General features: G+C 34.3%; 1 protein-coding gene across 2 annotated transcripts in view; it reads right to left on the bottom strand.

Annotated features, from left to right (window-relative positions):
- Nucleotides 1-24,391, bottom strand: part of nt5c2b (5'-nucleotidase, cytosolic IIb) — a 48,583-nt gene that overhangs the window by 14,359 nt on the left and 9,833 nt on the right. The window contains exons 4-13 of one of the 2 annotated variants that reach the window (XM_056458361.1): nt 12,319-12,436; nt 12,110-12,205; nt 11,932-12,023; nt 9,381-9,438; nt 8,805-8,855; nt 8,616-8,709; nt 4,323-4,376; nt 4,149-4,232; nt 2,729-2,770; nt 2,538-2,645 (exon numbers count right to left, since the gene is read on the bottom strand). In XM_056458361.1, the coding sequence (XP_056314336.1) occupies nt 2,538-2,645; nt 2,729-2,770; nt 4,149-4,232; nt 4,323-4,376; nt 8,616-8,709; nt 8,805-8,855; nt 9,381-9,438; nt 11,932-12,023; nt 12,110-12,205; nt 12,319-12,436 (797 nt within the window). The remainder of the gene's footprint in view (nt 1-2,537; nt 2,646-2,728; nt 2,771-4,148; nt 4,233-4,322; nt 4,377-8,615; nt 8,710-8,804; nt 8,856-9,380; nt 9,439-11,931; nt 12,024-12,109; nt 12,206-12,318; nt 12,437-24,391) is intronic. The other variant, XM_056458352.1, reaches the window with a different exon arrangement.

The following is a 24,391-nucleotide window of genomic DNA, read 5'->3' as shown; positions in this document are numbered from 1 at the left end:
TAATCAACTGTTCCTATGTCAACTGTTTTGAAAATATGGTCACCAAATATGGAAACCACAGTTTGCAAGCTTTCATTAATATTACTTTTTATTTTTTTATTATTTTATTTATTTACTTTATATTACTTTAGGTTAGGACTAATATACTGTTGTAACTGTATTTTAATGTCCCACCTTTCAAAGGGTGACATTTAAGGGGTTAAAGGTAAACATGTTTAATGGTTGAAAATGTATCACCGCTCTGTAAGTAGTCTTGACATTCTATACAACCTATATATAAATGACAAATTATCACCAGACAGATAAATACAATTTCAATAAACACTTTAATTGTGTAAAATAGGGGAAAAAAATCTGCCTTCTGCTTATCTTGAGCAGCCCTAACATGGCATGGCGTGCAGTACACAATCAATAACTTAAATTGGCAAGGAAGCGCCCTTTACACTGATTAGTTTAGAAAAAAATTTATGAAAATGAAAAAAATGCACTAAACAAAATATAGTGCAAAAATAATAACTAGCTTATTCAGTTTTAGGCCAAACATAATATAACCTAATATTTGCAAACGTCATCTTAATAACAGTAACGATCTTTTCATGAGCTGCAATATTAGTTTAATCTCAGTGAATGCAGGCCCTTTCGCGATGGTGAACGCGCTGCAATTGCACGACTAAATCATTACGATTAAATGAAGGATTAAATAGAACATCTCCTGCTTAAAATGTGTGGAAAACGCGGTTACCTGCAAAGCAAACTCCCTCAGGCTTTACAGTGAATGGCTTTAGTCATTTTCATAGCGCACTTTAACCCACTGGAAGTCTTTTACCCACTCTTCGAAAAGTGTAAATGGTGGATTAATATTCACCACATGATCACTGATCAGATGTGCCGTTATTTGTTACTTCAGGTGGTTTGTAAAACTAACATCTGTCAGTGTGGTTTCATTCTCTCATACTCAGACCTTTACATTTTCGCGCCTGTAGCTCCCTGTCATTTAAAGGAAAGCCGAGTGATTGACGGCTCATATTAACCAATCCATTCACGTTCAGTGCAAGGGCAGTGGGCCAATCAGAAGAGCATTAAGGTGGGGCAGGTATTGCGGGCTTTGTTTACTGCAGCAAGTTGACATTACGACTGTTTTTAACTATTCCTGAGCACTGCGTTTGGTGTTTTAGGTGCAAATATGCATTCTGTGTGAATGTCTCCTAAATCTGCGCATCCGGTGAACGAATTTCGAGCCCTGCAATTTCAAATTCAAGTAGGTTCAAGTACTTTGTCCAAAATCCAAGCACTTTTCTAATCTTGAAAACACTATATTAAAAATCAAGCATTTTCCAGGATTTACAGCACCCGTACGAATCACAACAGACTGGGTCATTGGACAAATCACAGCAGATTACGCAAAGGAGGGGTTTGGGAACAAATGAATCGCTGAACGAATCATATGGGAGTCGCTGAGATAAGTAGGTAAAAATAAGACAATGAAAGTGTTTTTTGACCTTACATGCATATCAGCCTGTTGTTTGAGACCCCAAAACCAAAATTTGACCTTTTATAATGCATAAAAAGGGCCCTAAAAACTAAAAAGTGCTAATTAGTTTTTTAATTTTATTCATGAACTAGGATTCTCACTGAATCCTGCTGAAGATCATTCCGGGATTTAATCATGTGTATTTATTTGAAATATTTTAATACATTGTGACTTTCAGTAACTGAATATACTTTAAGTTAATACAGTTTGTTAACTTCCAGCACAAATAAATAACAAGTGAACATTCAGAGGGTAATTCACAAAGCTTCAATTATGTCCGCTGAAAGAACTGTTTATGTGCACAAACACATGTCTGCACTGTTTTACCCTCAGAGTCACTAAACGAATTATGTAAATCAGGTAATGATGCAAAAGCAATTTTGCACTACTCAGATTAGATCTTTCCAGCCAGTTTTGTCCCGGCTGCAAACAGCAAAAAAGCAGAATATTAATGCACAATTATGCAAATCTTTCAGCCAGTTCTTTAGTGCAGATTGCAGTGAAATGTACTGGTTGCAGACACATTTATTTCAATATAATATCTCTCTCAAAATTGCCTGAACTGTTTAGCACCTTACATTCTCACAAAAAAAAGTAGGAGAGGTATAAACAAGGGCAGTATTATTTTAAAAGACACAAATTTGCAACTAAAGGGTCTATATTTCTACCTAAAAGAGTCACACTTAGTACTTTTACATTCTAATGTGCACCCTTTAGGTACAAATATGGACCATTTAAGAAAAAATGTGTATCTTTTGAAAACGCACCACCCCAGCTCTCCTTCATTTCTGAGAGTGGCACTGTACAGGGAAGCTGTAAAAGGAACGACAGGAAAGAGTTTTCCTCTAATTAGCTGTACCGGACTCAGCAGACTTCAGTATAAATGCTCCACACTCAGCGCTGACAAACCCTCTGAGTGTTCGCGTTCAGCAGGATAAAATGTTCCAGAATGTGCAATACTACACCTGCTGACCGAGTGTCTGTTTCTGTGGTGCCATGTACTCACCGTATCCACCTGTCTCAGAACCGTTCCCTCTCCAAAAAATAAAGGCTTTCGGGCATCCACTAGGATGAGGTCGAAGTACGATTGCCATGGACGATGTGGAGTGCCATGCTACAACACAAAAGATTTATATGAGCAATTTATGACAGGAAACCTTTCTAGAAATGTTTATCAGGAAACTGAAAAAGTTATACCTTTGGGCCATGGGGAAAGTCAAACAAGTATGTCATAATTTTCTGTAAAACAAACAAAATAAAAGCCAAGTTTGTTAAAAAATTACTTTATAGAAATGGCTTCATGAGGCAGATTATACGTACAGTATGTCCAAATGTTTTTTTTACTGATCTAATACCTAGTGAGCTGCAAACAGAGAGACATTTTAAAGCATCATAAGCTAGGTTGTGAGGTAAAACTGAGTGTAAAAGACTTCAAAGATTTAAGGCTGATTTATACTTCTGCATCAAGTGCACGCGTGTTGTCCAGCACAGCCTTCACACGGTTGCATAGCCCTCGCCGTGGCTGACGACGACGCGGACCTCTCAAAAAAATGTAAATACATGTCACAACGATGCATTGCACAAGCTCTGTGATTGGTCGGCTTGGTAGCTCTGACGAGTGTGGAAAGGGCTGAGAGCCATGTGAACTCACTGGAGCGAGTGTTTACAAGTGTCAAGTCCCATGAAGGAGCTCCAATTGGTTCTGTGTTTACCTTATGACTAAAGTTGTTGCACATCGGCTGGTTCCTGCATTTGAATGAGCGAGTTTTAGCTACTTGTACATTAAGGTAGAGTTCAGAAAAAACAAAAACCAGCAAAGAAACTTGACACAGAGGAACGTGCCAGCTAACGTTTTGGAAGTGTTACTGTAAAGCAGCACAACAGTACAGTGAACGCTAAAAACGACATGTAAACTAGTAGAGCTGTGGTGAAAAATCATTTGAGAAATCGATTCTACATTGATTCTGAGATTTTCAAAACGCATCGCTATTCTTTCCTAAAAGGATTCTGAGCTAAGTTTAACCATACACTCAAATGCTCACAAGAAAGAGTGCGTGTGTGTTCAGATGAGTCATTTGAACTGGATTTTATGTCATAAGATTAAGACAATAACATGAACATTCTTGTAATTTGCTAAATCCTTTCCTAATTTTATTAATGATTGATTTATGTTCAAGTAGTATTTTTAAGAAATTGCATACAAGCAGAGTATGGTTATTTTTAACAAATATAGCACCATATACTGTTAAAAAATTAAGCTCAGAACCTTTTCTGACTTCTCTAATGATTTTTCATCACAGCTCTATAATATAGGGTTATATATACTGAATTCCAAAAATGTAAAAATTACAAGTCTTTCTGAAATTCAGCAAGACATCTATCATGGCTGAGGTGGATTAAAATCATTTGAACCAACAGTTGTTTTTGTTACACGCTTATGCGCATGCTAATTGTTTGACTGTATACGTATGAGGTTAAATGTAAATCATTTCAAATTTGTCATTTTTTTAGGTTTTCGTTAGCATGCGAAGATATGTCTGTGTTGCTAATATGTATTGAAGCAGCTCACTAGTTTCTGAAAGAGATTTTATATGTGTGTTTGCATCAATAAACTCACATGTGTGTATTTGTAGTCACTGTTGGTGGCTAAGAAGACTTTGGAGACTTCATTCATACGACTCAGCAGCAATGGCAACTTTGCCTTTAGATAAATAAAGCAAAAAAAGCAATTATTCTCAGAATTGCAATTGCACTGTAAATTGCAAACTGTAATCCAAAAAGTTGAACTTACATCCTTCACAACGTACTTCTCCAGATTTTCCACCGTTTTCTCCTTCAGTGTTCCCTTAAGAAAACAAACAAAAATAAAACATAAAATAAAATAAAAATGTTCATTTATTTGGTTCAGTTCTTTTAGAAACATTCATTCATTCATTTTCTTTTTGGCTTAGTCCCTTTATTAATCTGGGGTCACCACAGCGGAATGAACCGCCACTTATCCAGCATATGTTTTTAAGCAGCAGATGCCCTTCCAGCCGCAAAACTGGGAAACATCCATACACACACACACACACACACACACACACACACACACTCACGGTCAATTTTAGCATACCCAATTCACCTAGACCACATTTCACAGAAATGCCAACTGACCCAGCCGAAGCTCGAACCAGTGACCTTCTTGCTCTGAGGCGAACATGCTACCTACTGTGCCATCGCGTCGTCTCTTTTAGAAACAATAATATATTAAGTCTTGGTTCAATTTGTACAAAAAAAAATAAATAAATAAAAACAGGTAAAGACCTGTAGCCTGTGAAATTGTAATTCATTTTCCAAATGCTGTTTAATAAAGAGAATTTATAACAGTTTTAATAAGTAATTTATAATAACTATTTTATATTTTTGTCTTTGCCATGATGACAGTACATCATATTTTAGTAGCTATTTTGCAAGATACTAATATTTAGCTAAAATCACAACTTAAATGTGTAACTAGGTTAATGAGATTAACTAGTCAAGTTCAGTTTATTGGGCAAGTCAACACTTGTTTGTTCTGTAGCCAATAAGAAAAAAATTATAATATTTAAAGTATTTAAGTATTATTAGTATTTAAAGCCTCCCCCCCCCCCCCCCCCCCCCCCCCCCCCCCCCCCCCCCCCCCCCCCCCCCCCCCCCCCCCAGACAAACTGAAAGAAATAAGACTTTTCAAATACTGTGAAAATGGCCTTGCTCTGTTAAACCTCACTTAAGAAAAATAGGAAGAATTTCTCAGGAGGGCTAATAAATTTGCCTTCAACTGTATGTTTTGTCACTCAACTTGGAAAATATCCAATACCACATTGTGGTTAAACTGCTGTGTATGCACTGTGTGTGCATATACACTATGGTATGTTTAACAGTTGAGAACTCATGAAGAGCTTATAAATTGTGCTAAGGAGTCCAAAAAAATACTGGGTACCTGACTATATAATGTGATATTCTATATAATGTAACAGCTGGAGTAAAAACCTTGGGTGCGGTGAAGATTGAATGAGCTGCGAGTGAAAAAGCCAACAGCATTTCTACTCAATCCTGCAAACACTAATAGGCAAACAGTAGTTCTTGTGTTAAAGCTCTGTCTGAAGATCACTAAATGCTTAGAGAGTGTAAATTACAGTGTGATTTGTAGCATTGAGAAAAGCAAACAATCATGCTGCCTCTGATCGGTAATTGTATTGATCATATTAAAGTGAATGTGTTTGTATTTAACCTATGCACAAAAGAAATAAAGCTTTTAGCCTGTTTTTAATGGGATTGTTATTCATTCATTCACTCATTCATTCATTCATTCATGCCCCTTACTTATCAGGGGTCGTCACAGAGGAATGAACCAAAAACTTATCCAGCATATGTTTTACAAAGTGGATGCTCTTCTAGCCACAACCCAGTATTCAGAAACAAATATACACTCTCACATTCCACTGGAGATCACTGGAGTGAAATGTTGAGGGAATTTTCATTGTTTAGTTTAGCTATCCCTTCAATGCTGCTAAAAGTATTCTGATATTTTATAGACATGAGAGTTGTTTATTCCTCTGCTGGGTTTATAATTCAGCATTGAATGACTCTAAAACTGAATGCTGCTGAATACTTCAACAGTTGGTAATGCTCTGTTTTTACATTACTACTTATTAACAGTGTGCAATTACTTTATTTCTAACTTACTCTCTCTCTCTCTCTCTCTCTATTGACACTGCTGCCCAGAGATGTGATTTACGATGTCTAAAATTAGACATTCACATGACACACATTCATTCATCTTATTTTTTTGTTGTTGTTGTTTGTGTTGCATGTCTATTGAACTTTCTTAAATGCATCAATTCAGAATGCATGTAAAACATGCATGTAATATATGCAATAAAACAGAATGAGATTGTATTACATATCTCACATGAGAAAATAAATATTTCTTCATCATATAATGGAAGGTAGTTGTTGCAAATGGGTCAAGTAAGTTGCAGAACTAAACTAGTGTTGCTTTTGGATAATGGGTAGGGTGTTCTGTTAATTACAATGGGTGCAGAGAGTTGACTTGAATTACAAAGTTTGCAGGTTCGATTGCCTATTCTGACAGCAACTGAAAGATCTGGGGTGTGTTTCCCAAACAACGACATAACTCGCGGCTGAACTATCACAGTACGATGCATCGTTGGGGAAAAGAACGATGAAGTGACGAGTGTTTCCCAAAACCTGTTGTTTCTCTGTCGCAGATTCATCGTTTGAACCATGTTAGTTATAATGTAAAACGCCCATAATGATGCTCTAAACGGGGTGAACTGATTTTTCTTTAGAGAAGAACCCCATCATTTCTTTGTGCAAATTATTTTGTTTTACACGCACATGCTTAAAAAAATCCAATATTAGGTTTGGCAAAAACATGCACTTTTCCATATTAATTGAAATATATGTAAATGGCACATATAGGGCCTGTGTTTCCTTTACAAATATTACTGAGAACATTCTATATTCTATTCTAAAACATAAAATCACTTACAAAAGCTAACACATATTCCAATCTCATATATAAATCATATAAATAAATAATGAAGCTATTTATTAAGAAATGAAATTTAATATGTATTATTTATTAGGAAAAGAAAAAAAAATCATACTTTAATAATAATATTAATAATATTAATGATTATGATGATGATCATTATTAAGTAGGATATCGTTTATTTATTTTATTATTATTTCTTTTGAAAAGTCTACTTTTTCAATTTGACACATGCAAACCACTGCTGTTGTGTTCTAACCAACAGGCCCATGTCATATACAGTACAGATACTTAATAAATAACCTACTATAAATTAAAAGCATTAACGTATGCTATGTTTTTTGTTTTCACAAGCTTTGGAGACATAACATAAATTACGCTTTTAAATAATAGATCACCTATAGCTTTCACCATGAACCACTGCTGTGTTCAAAATGACATCAATGTTTTCAAAGTGCACTGCGAAGGGAGCGCAATTGTAAACATGAAGATTGCTAAAACTGAACTGTAAAAATACTTTGAAAGCAATTTAGATCTAAGAGTGATGACTTTAATGTTTTTTTTTATAATTCCAAGTTTAAATGTTAGAATGCTCTAAATTAATAGGGCATAGGGGGGAATAGAACACAGCCAGGAACTATGTTTCTTACTACAGCTCCAGCTACAGTTCCATACAAGTTTGTGAATGTTCGTTGGAACGATGGATTTGGAAACGTCAAATCAACAAACTATGTTTGTAACGACGGAACTTGCAACCTTTGTTGGCAAACGTTGATTTTTGGAAATGCACCCCTGCTCGGCTGGCCCCTGGAAACTAGAAGCAAATGGTTGCCCCCTGCTCCGTGTGTGTGTGTGCATTTGGATTAAATGCAGAGGACCACTTTTGAGTAAGGATAACACATTTTTCTGAAATTAAAATAAAAATTTTGTCATTTAAATCCCTATTTTTCTAAATTACGATATTTGTTAATTGTAATTTGGAAAAACATTATCAGAACTTTACAGAATAAAACAAATATTAACAATTTAATTGATTCAGAGAACATAAGATATCCTCAGTTACTAGTATTTTTTAAACTTTAAAAGTAATTTTACACAGACGAGACGTCTGTTATTTTTATGTTTTTTTAAAAAAGGTTGATGAAACCTATATGTGTTCAAGTGGTGATTAAACATGAAGAAAAAATAAAATGCTTTAAAAAAAAAAGACAGTGGCTCAGTTATTTATTTTGATATTTAATATACTCATATATTAATAATCTGATATTTGAGTGTCAAATTTAGGTGAAAATCATAATAATATTAAATGCGTTTGCAGTAAAAAGGTAAATTTTCTTTTCTTCATAACTGTAAAAAAAAGGACAGGACTTGATGTTGTTCATCATGAACTGACTGGATTATTGGAACGTTGCAGATTGGAACCATCTGCGATCTCATGTAACCAACACACTATCCTGCCCTCACACCGAAAAACACATCATTACAGAAGATGTTCTTACTTCGACCGACTTACTCTGAGAAATATAGAACCATAAACCATATTACCTTAAAATGAACCCAGTCTACTGCATCTCGGACATCTTGGAACATGCTCTTGAAAGACATGAAGAGGTCTCCATCTTTAAAGCCCGTTTCACAGCTGAAGGTTTAGAAAGAACAAATGGACAGCAGAGTAAGAGGCCGAGCGCCAGCACTGACACACTTTATCGACAGTCAGACATGTTTAAATGGGACAGTCTTCCCTTGTTTGAGGTTGTCCGAGCCAAACAGGAAAGCTCTCTCCCCCTAAAAGGACCAACAGGTGTTTCAGAGGACATGCATCCATACCAAAACACAAATCACAGACGATTACGTTTTGACAAATTGTCTCTACACTAAATAAGTCTGGCTGGATTTATGTATTTATCCATTTATTTATTTTCCCAGAGCTTTAGCAGTCATTTCCATGCTGTTTAAAAGTGATCACTTTAAAGGGCTTATTTAGTCTACTTTACATGCACAGTGATTAGTCATTAGCAAGTTACAGGAAACAGATGATACATGGCATGCATGCACATGAATTGTAGTTGAATAACATACTGCAATCTGCTTGTGTCATTCTGTTTTATAACATAGTTGTAAATATTTTATGCTGTATTAGGATATTCTTATCAAGTTTTAACATGCTTTCTGGTGACTTGATAGAGAGAGCGTCAAACAGTCCTCACCCAAAGTAAAGTGATACTGATTATCAATCACTGGTATGGCTGTATGCAGTGTCCAAGGCAACAGAGTAATACAATCATAGTCACTGGAACATGGAACTCCTACCTGGAATATCGGTCACAGTTTGAGAAGAAGTCAACCAGGCAGGCTAAGAGGTATGTTTCTGTGTGTAGAAAGAGCAAGAAAGAGAGACAAAAAAAAAGAGAGAGCATGAAAGACTTTCTCAAATGCAAGCATGAACAATTCCCAATTAATTTTTTTGTATACAATAAAATTTTTATATGCTAACAAAATTTTTGGGTTAGTAAGTTTACTTTTTACTGTACTAAACCGATCAAAACTGACAGCAAAAATGTATAATGTTACAAAACTCTTTTTCTCCTCTATTTATCTATCTATCTATCTATCTATCTATCTATCTATCTATCTATCTATCTATCTATCTATCTATCTATCTATCTATCTATCTATCTATCCATCCATCCATCCGTCCGTCGACATTTTAACTGTATTTCCTCCTAATTTTGTACTGTATTATAAATATTTTTGAACAACAATTTTTATTTTAAACAAGGTTTAATTTTTTAGTTTAACAAAAAAAAAATAAAAAATACAAATACAAATACAAAAATTCAGTGTGAATAATATAGATTCAAAACAAGTTAATACACTTTGAAAGAAAACAACAACAACACTAATACTAAATAATACAGCAATAACATATTTGTCTAATCTATATACTTTCAATGCCTGTCAGTTCAAGAAAAGAATCACCATCTAGATTCTCCAAAAAGTCATCGGATATTTTCCAAATAGACCAAAATATATGAATTTTGTTTTTAAAAAGTAGGTTATCTTTTCTAAAGCAAGGCAAGAGGTCATATCTTTTATCCACTGAGATACACCAGGACTGTCTTCTTTTTTCCAAGAACATGCAATTACAAGTTTAGCTTCCAGTGATTTTGTCCTTTTGATGTTTGATTAATGATAAAAACAGCAGGAATATTGCACGCTGTCACTTTAAGAGGAGTACCGTTCTGATTTATGGTTTCACTTTCACATGTCTTTTGATTCTCAATTCGTTTGTTTATTACATAAATGAGGGTTAATATGAACATTCACTAAACATTGCGTTTTGACAAAAATTTGCATGTATTTGACCATTAAAGCTCTCACGTTTAGGTGACTTTAGATTTGTGTGCTCTGCTCGTCTCTGAGGCTTTTAAAAACATTAATGATTCGAATGTACATCAATGAATGATGCGCATCCCGTGCTGCAAAATTTACCTTACAATACATGATTTTAGTAATTTTTCACATGAAACTGAGCTTTGCAGAGCAACAAATGTGTACAACTGGAAAAAGGGCAGTATATGATTTTATTTCGAATAATGTTTTTTCATAATCGTTAGAAGCCAAAACTTAAATCAATATGAAATTTCAATTAATTGCACAGCCCTAGCTAATAATGTTATTAGCTCCCTCAATAAATTATTACTTTTTCCACAATTGGCTCCACAATTGGCACAAAAATCACTGTTCTCCAATGACTTGCCTAATTAACCTAACTTGCTTAGTTAACCTAATTAACCTAGATAAACACACTGTCATCATAGCAAAGAAAGTTTGTTATTAGAAATTAGTTATTAAACATATTGTTTAGAATACGTTTAAAACTTTTCTCTCCATTAAACAGCATGGGGAATACTTGAAAAAGTATTATCATTTTACAGGAGGCTAATTATATATGGGAATCTTTAGAATCAACTGTGTGAAAAAAAAAAAAACTGAACAAATCGCGATTGAAAATTCAGCTTTCCCATCAGAAAAAAAAAAATACATTTTTAACAGTATTTTGATCAAATAAAAAATAGCATTGTTGAGAATGCCATAAAATAAACTTGATCCATAAGTATATATATATATATATATATATATATATATATATATATATATATATATATATATATATATATATATATATATATATATATATATATATATATATATATATATATAAAACATATCAACACCTTTAAATTGCACTGTGTTTATGCAAGCATTATATCGAAATGCAAATAAATATGATCTGTATCATTAAAAAATATGTTCAATTATTGAAGAAAAAAAATGTGTTTTTCAAAATACTTGAATGAAAATGTTCCATTGACATCATTCGATCAGTTCATCATCTTCTCACCTGTCAATCCAAACTTTTTCCTTTTAGTCCAATATTGCAAATCTGCTTTTTAAAATTTATATGTACAAATTAAAAAATAAAAGGTTGTAAAAAAATTTATTAACTCTTACTACCCTTCAACAGCGAAGAACTGCATTAACTTATGCTTTAAGTAACATTTTACAACTCCAAACTTAAATTTCAAATCTTGCACTTTGATGAGAATAAATTGCTCTTATTCACTCTGTACTACTGCACAATTATGACAAACACCACAGAACCGGATTCTGTTGATTATAAGCCAAAAGTCAGCAGTTTGTCAGTTTGAACATAAATCAAACTCTTCAAACGTTCTGCAAATGAGGACTTTCAAATAGAAGCGCACACTCCCCACACACAATTCATTAGGAGTTCTCCACTGTAAATGCATGTCTGAATGGCAGCCAGCATTATGTTTGACAGTGATGAAGTGTCTACCTGGAAGGTTAAAGAGCGTGTTAAGGATGTAGAAGCGTTCTGTGTCATCGCGCTGGATAAACTTGTTGGGGTAGAGCTCTCGGATGTCAGGCCTGGCAGGGAACAGAGGAACATTATGAGCACATACTCCACACGTTTTGTCAGAGGGCAGTAACCAAGCCCATTTACATGTACTCACCCTCGCAAAAAGTTAAAGCCGTGAACACAGACCAGGATGTTTCCGTAAGCATCCACCTTCAGGAGGTTGCCATACATGTTGTCAAACACCAGGCCTCTGTAGGAACAGACCATAAAGGGAGCACTACTTAGCCTCTAAATGCAATGTAAAACGATCTTGGTACTGATAACGGTCTAAAAAAATATGGTCTGCCAATGCGTGTTTATTACCTTGTAGGGAAAGTCGGATCATAAACAAACCCAAGAAGTTCCTGTGGGTAGCCAATGGACACCAGTCGCTCCACAGTCAGATCAAAGCCCAAAGACTCGTATTCAGGTGATTTATATACTGTAGATATAAAGATATTCATTGAGACATTGCACATAGCAAATAAAATGAACACACTACTATACATTTGATCTATTACATCAATTTACAGTAAGTATTAGTGTACTGTTAACTTGTTTCAAGACTGTTCAACAAGTTATTCCACTTGTTCCAAACCGGTTAAGTTTTTTTCTTCTGTTGAACACAAGGAACAGAGAAAGATATGTGTAATAAAAATGTTGAGAAGAAAAAACAGCCATTGACTTCAATAGCATTTTTTTATCCTCCTATAAATGGCAGTGGCTACTAGTTTACAACATTCTTCAGAATATCTTTTTTTTTAGTTCAACAGAAGATGTTCAAATTTTAGAACCGCTTGAGGATGAGTAAGTGTACATTTTTAAGTAATCTCTACCTTTAATTTATGAGCAATGGGGTCCAAAACAGTACAGATATTTTCTATGAAATGCCTACCTTGTTTTCACGGAAGATAGTTTAGATATAGGAAGATATAGAAAATATAGTTTTGCAATGGTAAATGATAGCAGATGAAAATATTTTTTACTTTTCTTGATCTACTCTGTACACTGTAAAAAAAAAAATGGGTTCCGCAGTATTCCTTCATGTTGTCCCAGCCCAAATTGATTAAGTTAACTTGCTTGTTTTTTTTTTTTTTTTTTTTTTTTTTACAAATTCAAGTGTATTGAATGTAAAACAATTATGTTGTGCCAAAAACTTAAGCCTTTTGTTGCTTCAACTCATTTTAAATATGTAGTTTAAACAAGCAGCAAGTTTTTTTTTTTCAGTTGAAGTCAGAATTTTTAGCCTCCCTAAATAATTAGCCCCCGATTGTTTTTTTTTTCCCAATTTCTGTTTAACAGAGAAGATTTTTTAACATATTTTTAAACATAATAGTTTTAATAACTCATTTCTAATAACTGATTTCTTTTATCTGTGCCATGATGACAGTAAATAATATTTGACTAGATCTTTTACAAGACACTTCTATACAGCTTAAAATGACATTTAAAGGCTAAATAGGTTAATTAGGTTAACAAGGCAGGTTAGGGTAATTAGGCAAGTTATTGTATAACGACTGTTTGTTCTGTAGACAGTCAAAAAATATATAGCTTAAAGGGGTTAATAATATTGACCTTGAAATTCTTTAAAAAAATTAAAAACTGCTTTTATTCTAGCCAAAATAAAACAAATAAGACTTAATCCAGAAGAAAAAAATATTATCAGACATACTGTAAAAAATTTCCTTCTGCTGTTAAACATCATTTGGGAAATATTTAAAAAAGAAAAAAAAAAATCAAAGTTTAAAGGGGGGGCTAATAATTCTGACCTCAACTGTAATGTACAACTATGCCTTACAGCGATAATTACATCATCCTTAACATTTTACGGTGCCTATTTTGATTCTATGGTTAGGATTAGGATGATAGTTAGGTTTAGGAATTGTTAGCAATGCATAATCAATTTATATTACTGTAGTAAGTATAGGGAAATGCAGAAAAGTAACAGACTAGAAGTAAAAAACAAACAAACAAAAGAAGTCAAATAAAGTGAAAACCTAACTTGTTTACCCCAATATTAAGCACATTTAAATAAATAATATGTATATAATAACTCCCTAAGTAACTGTGGTAATCTTATAATAAGTATTTACAGTGTAGACATGTCTGGACGGATTATAAAGGAAACAGCATGTAGACATCAATCATGTGAAGTTATATTCGTAAACAGAGAAGTAGCTCTGGCTTTTCAGGTGTGTGCATTGAAATGTGTATGAAGCTGAAATCATAGTTATTAGAGAGAATTATTAACCAAAGATCAATGCAAAACTGCAAATGCAAAGGAATGTAGAACAGAACGGTGTCTACAAGCAAGGAAATGCGACGGAGTCTATTTTTTTACTCAAAAAGCAAGATTTTTTTTTTTTCCTTAATGACAGCTCAGCAGTGAAGGTTCATTGCTGTGGTGGATTTTAAGGATGGACCAAGGTTTTATTTTTTAAATACCAAAATAGTCATACTGTGACCCTTTGCATTTAATTAGCTAATCTCTTACAACCCTAATTCCAAAAAAGTGGACACATTTTGTAAAATGCAATGAAATGAATATGTGAATCTGTGATTTGTTCGTTCTCTTTAAGGTGTATTTTTATAAAACAAGTAGAAAGTATTTTTTCTTCAGTGTTTTCACAGAAAAACCTAAATGTATTTTTTAAATTTAAACAAATTTGGATATAGTGGCTGCAACCCACTCCCCAAAAATTAGACTAACAGGGAAAAGATTAAGAACATGTCACAGTCTATATGAAGCAAGCCTAAAAACATGAGTTGAATGTTCTCCACCGTTGAGCCCTCAAATGAAATTTCATGAAAAACTCTTATGTTGTGCTCACAGAAATTTCACAGCTGCATCAAGAAATGCCACTTTTTCAACCACGATTATTTATTCATCATGGTTACCTATACATATAGGTTTTGATCAATAACACTACTTTTTTTTTTTAATTTAAGACGTTTTAAGACATTATTAAGACCATTGTGAATTAAATTTTAGACCCATAAAGGGTTAAGGAATTTTTCAAATGGCCCAGATGGAAAATATTTTTATTTGCCCTATCAAAATTTTTTTTATTATAATTTAATACATTTAATAATACATTAATAATAAAACATAAAAATATTTTAGATTTTAGATTTTATTTCTTAGCTAAATATTTTAAATATTGTGTAAAAACCAAGCAAGCTCTACTTGCATCCAATATACTTCTTTTTTCCTGAAAAAATTTTTTTTAAATAATTTTAAACAATGAACAAATGTTTAAAAAATTTTAAACTAAATCTATGCACAACAATCTGTCCAGGTCAGTGTCCTCAGCAGTAAATACATAAAGGGAACTTCAAAACAAACATTACTGTAAGGAAAATAATTACATCATTATGATAGAGTTAGAAATGACCTTTTTAAATAAAAAGTTAAAAGTTTTATTGAGATGATTGTTCGTGATTGTATGGGGTTTGGCCAGATTTGGTAGCAAAACATGAACAAAGGAAAACTAAGACCTGTTTAAAAAGATTTAAGACCAAAAACACAATATTTCAGTAAATGTAAGTCTTTTTAAGGCCTAAAATTTGGATTTTGAGATTTAAGACATTAAGACTTTTTAAGACCCTGCAGAAACCCTGATAAATCCTCTCAGATTTTCTGGAAGAAACGTGTGAAGGGGTCTGAAGAATCTACAATTCAGGAAAAAAGTAAATTACATCCTCAGACTCAAAGACCAAAGGGGGCATCCAGACTTTCATTAATGACATATGCAAAAGCAAACATTTGTCTTAGTATGAAGTGCAGTAGAGCAAATGACACCGGTGGCTGGCCTAACACCAAATGACCGGTGTACTACTAACACCAAAATATATAAGGAGAGTACAGAGACATTTACTGCCATCAGGATGATGCATTTCACAGAAGTTTATGGTTATGGATTATAGTATGGTGTACCCAAACTTTTACTGAAGCACTGAAAAAAACATGCTGTACTAAGTGCTGTACAAACAATTTTCCCATTTAAAACAGCTGTTGGCACAGTGTTGAATATTTTTGACTGAAATTACAGTAATTTCCCTCTGAACTTATGCTGAAGTGGTCCTCAATAACAACTAACCAAAAATAAAACATAAAGATGCATGCACGGCAGCGTAAGTGTTGTATTTAAAGAAACTCTTTGGGAGAGCTCTTTGGAACAGCACCTGTGATACGTGTCAACCCCAACCTTGTCCTTTCACAGAGCAAGCAAAGGGTACCAGAACATTACAAAGGCTTAGCAGGACCATGTATGCTCTGTGATCTAATCCAGTATGAAACCAGACCCAGATGCCCTAAAAGATTTAAACCCAATTAGACCCCAAGCCTGTGGAGAGGGATTTGGGTGGTATTCCACCAACAAAAGGCATTTTACAAGTCTCTAAACCCTATATCTGTTGTTCCATTGCTGACACCCAACCAGAGGAGGAATTCAAATGAGAAAGACACATACAGAACAACAGCTTCAACAAACCTGGAGGTTACTGAACTGTACACAGACACACATCAGCTCAAGTTACGTGTTGTTGCAGAAGATCTGAAAATGTGTTATGCTTGTTGTTGATGAGGCGGAAGGTCAAAGGGCAGACGTGCAGCAGGATCCCTTGTGATTGGGGAATGAAAAGCAAAGGAGTGCCTCGGGGTGAACTCCTGGGTCCATTGCTAATGATGACTAAGCTGTATTTAATCACAACAACGTTTTTTCTACATTAGGTATGTGTTTGCACATGTTTGAATCAATATTGTTTGCCAAGATAAGCTCACAAAAAAAGTCATATTCTGTTATAGCACTTGAAAACATCTTTGTATCTGCAGCTGTTCTATTATTTGCATTTCAAAGCTATTACTCTAAAATAAAATAAAAAAAAATGCATTTAATGGTCACAGACATTTGGCACATTCAATACAACTGGGGAAAACAGAAAAGTAATGCTCCACATACGATCATTTACCTTTAAGGACTTTTGCACAAAACACTATTTTAATTATTTAAGTGTTACAACAAGGTACACGTTATTGTATATTTATTAATTTATACATTGCTACTAATTTCATTTATTTTGTATGCCTAAACCAGAGTAGTTTAGTCTTTATAGATTTAACTAATGACTTCAATCTGTGAGTTTTACAACACTAAGTTAGGGGCTGTTAACGCAACAATGTTTACATCTGAAAACAGGAAACTTTTTTATGTGTTTTACATGAATTATTGAGAAGGATAAGACAAAAGTGAACATTTGTCCACTATTTACTCATTCTGAATTTGTTCCAAACCTTCATGAGTTTTTTTGTTTGATGCTTAAGAATATATTTTGAAGAAAGCTGAAAACCTGTAATCATCGACTTTCGTAGTAGTAAAAACAAATACTATGGAGGTCTAATACTAATACAGGTTTCTAGTTTACAGCTTTCTTCAGAATAATGTTTTTAGCTTTCAACAATAAAGTAACTCATAAAGGTTTGAAACCAATTGAGCATGGGTAAATAAAAAATTTTGAATGAACCGTCCCTTTAAAACGTTGTCTTTGTTAATATCAATCATTTATAGTAACACACTGTGAGATAATATGAACTAACAATGAGCAGCTTTATTTTCATGAAGTAATGTTAATTAACATGAATAAATACCGTAATAAATGTATTGTTGATTGTTTGTTTATATAAGTATATGCAGTTGAAGTCAGAATTATTAGCCCCTCTTCAAATTGTTTTCTTTTTAAAATATTTCCCAAATTATGTTTAACAGAGCAAGGAAATTTTCACAGTACGTCTGATAATAGTTTTTTTTTCTCTGGATAAAGTCTTATTTGTTTAATTTCGGCTAGAATACCATTGGCTAGTACATAGCATCTACACTGTAAAACCCAACAGTCAACTTTATCAAATGAAATGAGTGTAGTTAACTCAAAATTTACTTCAACTTAAATTGAGTAAGTTCACAGTACTCATATAAAGTAGCTTTTTAACTCAAATGATTTGTAGCAATTGGTTTCCTGAAATGGTTTGAGTTGCTTTAACTAATTGGGTTTTACAGTACTCAGTTGGTTTGAGTTCTCTTCATTTATTAGGTTTTACTGTGGTCAAATTGTTTTGTTTACTCAAATGGATTAAGTTCAAAGTCCTCATTAGGATTAGTTTTTGAACTTAAATGGTTTGTTGCAATCAGTTTACTTAAATGGTTTGAGTTACCTTGACTTTTTGGGTTTAACAGTGCACATGTTAAATGAAAATACTTTTAAAAAATTGTTGCGTAAATGTGAAACTTTTTAAAAGTGCAAGGAAAAAAACTTTCCATTTTTGACTACATCACTGAGGTGTAAGCATAGCCTTAGTTAGTTTGTTAGTTTGTATCCAAAGAGCTTCAGGGTCTGTCCCAGGACTTGTATCTTTACAGATGTATGATAGACAGGCTGATAAGCAGGAGGACGACAGAACTGAATCCCCCACGGAGCCATGGCCAGAAGTACGGGTGTACATAGGCGAGCAAACCCTAACAGAGTCACTAACTCGGGCCAGATTCTTCCACTGAGATAGCAGCTGTACATAAACCCAACTCCCCCTTCCCTTTCTGTTACTCTCTCTCCTCTTCACTATGTTCCACGAAGCTACAGCGAAACCTATTTTGAGCCTCTTTTTTCCCCTCTCAGTCACTATTCCCATCATCACTCTCTGCTTAACAGCAAATACCAGTGTTGACCTTGGACGATGTTGGCCCTGAGCTAGCATACTACTGCTAGGGTGAAAACAAAACATTTTTTGAAAGTTTTACTGAGAACCACAGACAGAGAAATCTATACCTCATTACATTGTCCTACATATAAGGTGGGTTGAAGGTTTAAGGAATGAAATGAGTTTATGATTTTTGACTAAAAATAAAGGATATGAAGTACACACCGCAGTGAAAAACAGGTCAAAGCTCAGTAAAACTCAATTTCATTAATGTATTCACAGTTCAAGAGAGGATAAAACAACAAAATGATAACTATTAGGCAGCACTATGAAATTTGTTTTTAAAGTTTCACACAGTTATTACTATCTTTGTGTTCCTTGATTAAAAAAAATGCAAGTGTTGTGTTTTGGTTGTATTTACAATTGCAATTACTTTGTGATATATTGGGATTCGGCATTCACAATTCACATAAAATGTCTTATGTCACTAAATAAGACAAAAAACTATTTTATTGTGGATAGAAAAATTTTAGTAGTGTTAACACTGATAAAACACAAATATTTGTCTCAGGCTCTTCATTTAAAAATACTAAAAACTTCAATTTTTTAAGGCGGGGACACACCAAGCAGACGGTCGGCTGTTAGGCTGATGAGTCCCCGCTCTTTGGTTTGGTTAATGTTGAAGCTTGTTGGACCGATTCAGCATGTCGAATTAGTGTCAGCCATCAATTAAAGAATCTAAGTATTTAACAATAAATCAGAGCGTGAGTGTGACGTAGTGAAGTGACGTAGCAAGTAAATTCAAGTCAAGAGAGAACACTAAGAGGTGGCTGTAATTTTGCTACATTTTTCAAACAGTATGGATTATTAGATTATTAGACATATTTGCAGGAGCAAATCCCTCCATGGTGAATAACAGTGGTTCTGAACGCTGCATTGTTTATGCTCTCAGAAGTTCCGGTCTCCTGTTGTGAATGAGAAAATAGATACTTCCTCCCACATGTTCTCCAAAGCAGGCGCAGAGTGCAATCTTTGTTTCAATCGGCTTTCGTTCGTTTGGTGTATTCACGGGTAGCTATTTGTCCAGACAAAAACAAGGCACGAGGCGACAGCACAGATGGTTTTCATTTTTCTTTGTCATGGACTTGTTGTGTACCTGCCAAATATTCTAACCTAGTTAACTTTTTTAAAATAGTATCTTTCATATTAGATACACATCGGAGAAAACCGATAAAGTATCATCCAGTTTTTCATAGACCTTATTTTACTCATAAGCAGAAAAATTCTTGAAAGAACTGCAACATAATTTTTATGATTCTGGAGCAACATTTTAGTCCAAAATATTTATATATCCTTATCCCAACTCTTAAACTTAACCTCAAACATACAGTAACTTATCCCTATAATATCAGAGAAACTTGATGAAGAGAAATGGTGAATAAAAATATAGCACAGGCTAGGCATGGGACGATAACCGGATTTAAGGTTTACCACAGTTTGGAAAAGTCACGGTTATACCGTTCCTAAGGTATATGCAAGTGTTTTTTTTTTATTTATTTATTTATTTTTTTGTTAAAGACAAATTTTATTTAGGGCAACAGTATCTTCAGTGTCACAGGACCATCCATATCAAAAGCTACTGGTCAGCCCATGATTCAACATTTCAAAAACAAATTGACAACATCCAAGCATGCTATGGACATGAGCAGTGCAATATTGTATTCAATGGGAAAAAAGTTCCCAAAAAGTTTATCATACTAGATCAGATCAGATCAGGTCAGAATCTTATACCAGCCTGTTCCTAGTACAAGCCCCTAAACCTTAACATTAAACTTGAACCCATCCCTTAAATCTGATTGGCTGATTAAAATGTTGTAGGATAAACAATGATGTAGGTGAGATCACATTCACCTTCGCGAACCCCTGTTTGGGAAACTCTACTTTAAACCAACCGAAGACAGCTTACTAGTCCCTTAATCTGGCAAAGCTGATGTTCAGCTGGTTTCTCTGGCTTGTTGCCAAAACCTTCTCTTGTCTTGTGATGAGCTAAGGCCAGTAAACCTCTTTTCAACAGTGATACGAGTTTTCCAAAGGTCAAATCTTCATCATCACCAATTTAGGTTGACATCAGAGATCTTTCAGCTCCACTATTAATGATGGTGGTTAGCTGACGATGGCTAAATTACATCCAAGTCTTTTTATTTCTGACACACATTTGACTACCACTACTTTTCAGGTAAACTGTCTAAAGACTATTAACAGTTGATAGTTAAAGAAAATTGTACACCACTGCATTAAACGCAAAATACTTTTTTTTGCATTTTGCTCTCCATGTACAACATATTTGTCATTCCAAACTCTCTCTAGAGCTCTAAACCTGTTTGTCATGATTTATGTGTCAGCATAGAGCCACTCAGGCCACAGAGATTCATGTTTCTTCCTCCATACACAGAATATACTCCTGGAAAGATTATTACACAAGCATATGCGATCAGCATGAGGGTATGATGTCAGGCTGGAGTTCATAGCTCAAGTTACCCTTAGCTAGAAAATTTAATTTGTATTTGTTGTGTAAGGTAAACAAACTCCACCAACCCCTTGGTCTATCTATCAACTGCTCCCTGATGAACATGCCCTGACTGTATCAAGCCTCTGGCTGACTTTGGACTATGCTATCAGGTTCTTTTTTTTGACAGCAAGGCAAGGCAAGGCAAGGCAAGGCAAGTTTATTTATATAGCACATTTCATACACAGTGGCAATTCAAAGTGCTTTACATAAACAGGAATAAAAGAAACAATTATAAGAGAAATAAAAACAAACATAAAAATGGTAAGAATAAAAATAAAATAAAATAAAAGCTGATAAAATGTGTTATAAAAGAATTAAAAAGAAGAGAAAAACATAGTAGTTCGATCTGTCGGACGTAGCACAGTGCTCATTCAGTAAAGGCACAGCTAAACAGATGTGTTTTCAGTCTTGATTTGAATGTGCCTAATGTTGGAGCACATCTGATCATTTCTGGAAGCTGATTCCAGCAGTGAGGGGCGTAGTAGCTGAAAGCCGATTCACCCTGCTTTGACTGAACTCTTGGGATTTCTAATCTATTTGATCCTAAAGATCTGAGTGATCTGTTGGGTTTGTATTCAGTGAGCATATCTGTAATGTATTGAGGTCCTAGGCCATTTAGTGATTTATAGACCAGTAATAATACTTTAAAATCTATTCTAAATGTGACTGGGAGCCAGTGTAAAGACCTGAGGACAGGTGTGATGTGCTCTGATTTCCTGGTTCTGGTCAGAATTCTGGCCGCAGCGTTCTGGATGAGCTGCAACTGTCTGACTGTCTTTTTGGGAAGGCCAGTGAGGAGGCCATTACAGTAATCCACCCTGCTGCTGATAAAAGCATGAACAAGTTTCTCTAAGTCTTCACTGGAAACAAAGCATCTAATTCTTGCAATGTTTTTGAGATGATAGTATGCTGATTTACTAACTGCTTTGATATGACTATTGAAACTCAGATCTGACTCCAGAGTCACACCAAGATTCTTGACCTTATTTTTTGTTGTTTGACCCTTAGAGCCAAGGTACGCATTCACCTTGAGAACCTCATCTCTGTTCCCTCATCTCTGTTCCCAGCACATAAACCTCACAGACTACGTCATTAGTTTTCTAATCCAATTCAAAAAACATGAAGTGATCAGCCATTAGAAAAAATTGCACTGCTTTATAAATGATTTTACTTCTCTGTCCTGCAAAATAGCATTTAGTCTATACAGAGAATGCAGAGGTGACGCTTTCCTCTGTGATTTAATGAACTGTCTGGTTGAAGAGCTGTCAACACCAAGCTTAGATGGAGAGTTCGTGCCACTGCTCCGTACACGTGCAGGGTATTAACTTGCACGCTGGTCCAAATCACAAAGGGGATTTGGTTAAGGAATGGACTCAATAAGCAACAGGGAATATTAATCAGGGCTTGGAAGTGGCATTGTGTTGGAAAATAGCATTAAAACCCTGTATGGTTTGTTTTAATGCTTCTTTTCTGAAGGGTTTAAGATCAACAGTGAATGCTTACATCTATTATATATATATATTGTAATGATGTGTCATTAAAAAAGAATACTGTCTCCACCATAAATAATCAGGAAATACATTTAAAGAGTAAAACTTTGTCTTGAGATGTTTTCAAGTTAATAATTATGTAATAAATATAAAGACAGGATGGAAATAATTTATGACATTTATTATAACCAAAAGGCATGACTTGACATTAAGCCTTGATATCTGTTTGTAATTAAAACTAAATAAATTAGTCTATTATAACAATAATTTGTCTTCTTAAATTGATTTAAGACATGTTTTTGTATATAAACAGCACTTTCCCCAAACATTAGCATGTCATCTTTCATTTCAAATGACATGGAATTAAGTTATTTAAGATGCCTTTTACTAGTAAAATAAAATGATTACCAATAAAATGCAATGCAGAAAATGGATTAGAAACTTTATTTGAAGCATTTAGCATTGAAACAAGCAGCATTTAGATGGTATCATTTACTAAAATTTAGGTAACATTAATTTATTAACACTGTAATATGACATTTAGGATGCCATCATATCAATGTTACACATTCTAAAATTGCTAATGTTTAAAATGTTTTTGAATATACAATTATGAAATGTTGGCAGAAAAGCAATTATCCATATAAAACTAAACTGACTTAATTTTGTACGAGTTACTAGACTGCCCCAAAATGTGTACCTCACTATGTCCGACAGTGAGGTAGAAGCTTTTTCACCACAGTAAAAAAAATGACAGATGCTGACATGTATGTGGCCAGTTTAAATTTACAATTCAAATAAAAAAAATATGATGTCAGAATAAAAGAAACACACATTAAGGAAACTTGGGTTATTTTAACAAATTATTAAATGACAAAATTTACAAACTGTCAAAAAGATATAGTCCTAGAGTTAGTATATGTTAACCATTATGCCTGTTCAAACCTAGCGGCAACCACCCGCTCCCCCTCGTGAAGCCAAAACGAAAGAAACTGAAACTGCAATTCATCGACTCGCCTTTGGGGACTGGCTCCATAAACTCCAGATGTTCACTGACTGCCATGCTAAACTGGCCAATTTTCCAGCTGCTAAAACCATGTTTACAGCCTGGTACAAATGATAGTTTTGGTGCATATAGTTAATATTACCCTTTATGACAACTGTGAGGGGACGTGGCCACTTGAGTGACAGCTAGGTCTCGCTGGTTGCCATCATGTCACCTCAGCCGATTCCGGCTGATTAGCTGCTGAACTCAGCATATACATCATATTTTTGTTTTGTTTTATGTGTCTTTATACAGTCAATTGCCTTTTGGAATTATTTCCTACAATTATCAATTATCTGGATTTCATAAAAAGCCTTGCATTTACTAACACAGATTATATTTGAAGTGTTTGATAGTAACTCGCATTTTCCTTCTGTAGAAAAACGTCATGAGAACAATTCTTAAAGGCTCAATGTATTACAACAGTGTTTTGTTAAAGACTAAACACTATTGATATAGTCTACAACCAAGCACATGTGGTATCCCCCGGTCAGTGCAATGATGCTCGAACAAAATGGCGACGGTTGGCCACGCCTAGTTGTAGCTTCATTTGCGCTCTTCAATAACCTATGAGTGATGTCACGGATACTACGTCCATATCTTTT

Source organism: Danio aesculapii, chromosome 1, assembly GCF_903798145.1.
Source record: "Danio aesculapii chromosome 1, fDanAes4.1, whole genome shotgun sequence".
Lineage (NCBI taxonomy): Eukaryota > Metazoa > Chordata > Actinopteri > Cypriniformes > Danionidae > Danio > Danio aesculapii.
The sequence above is the reverse complement of the archived record's forward strand: the minus strand, read 5'-3'. Positions and strand labels throughout refer to the sequence as shown.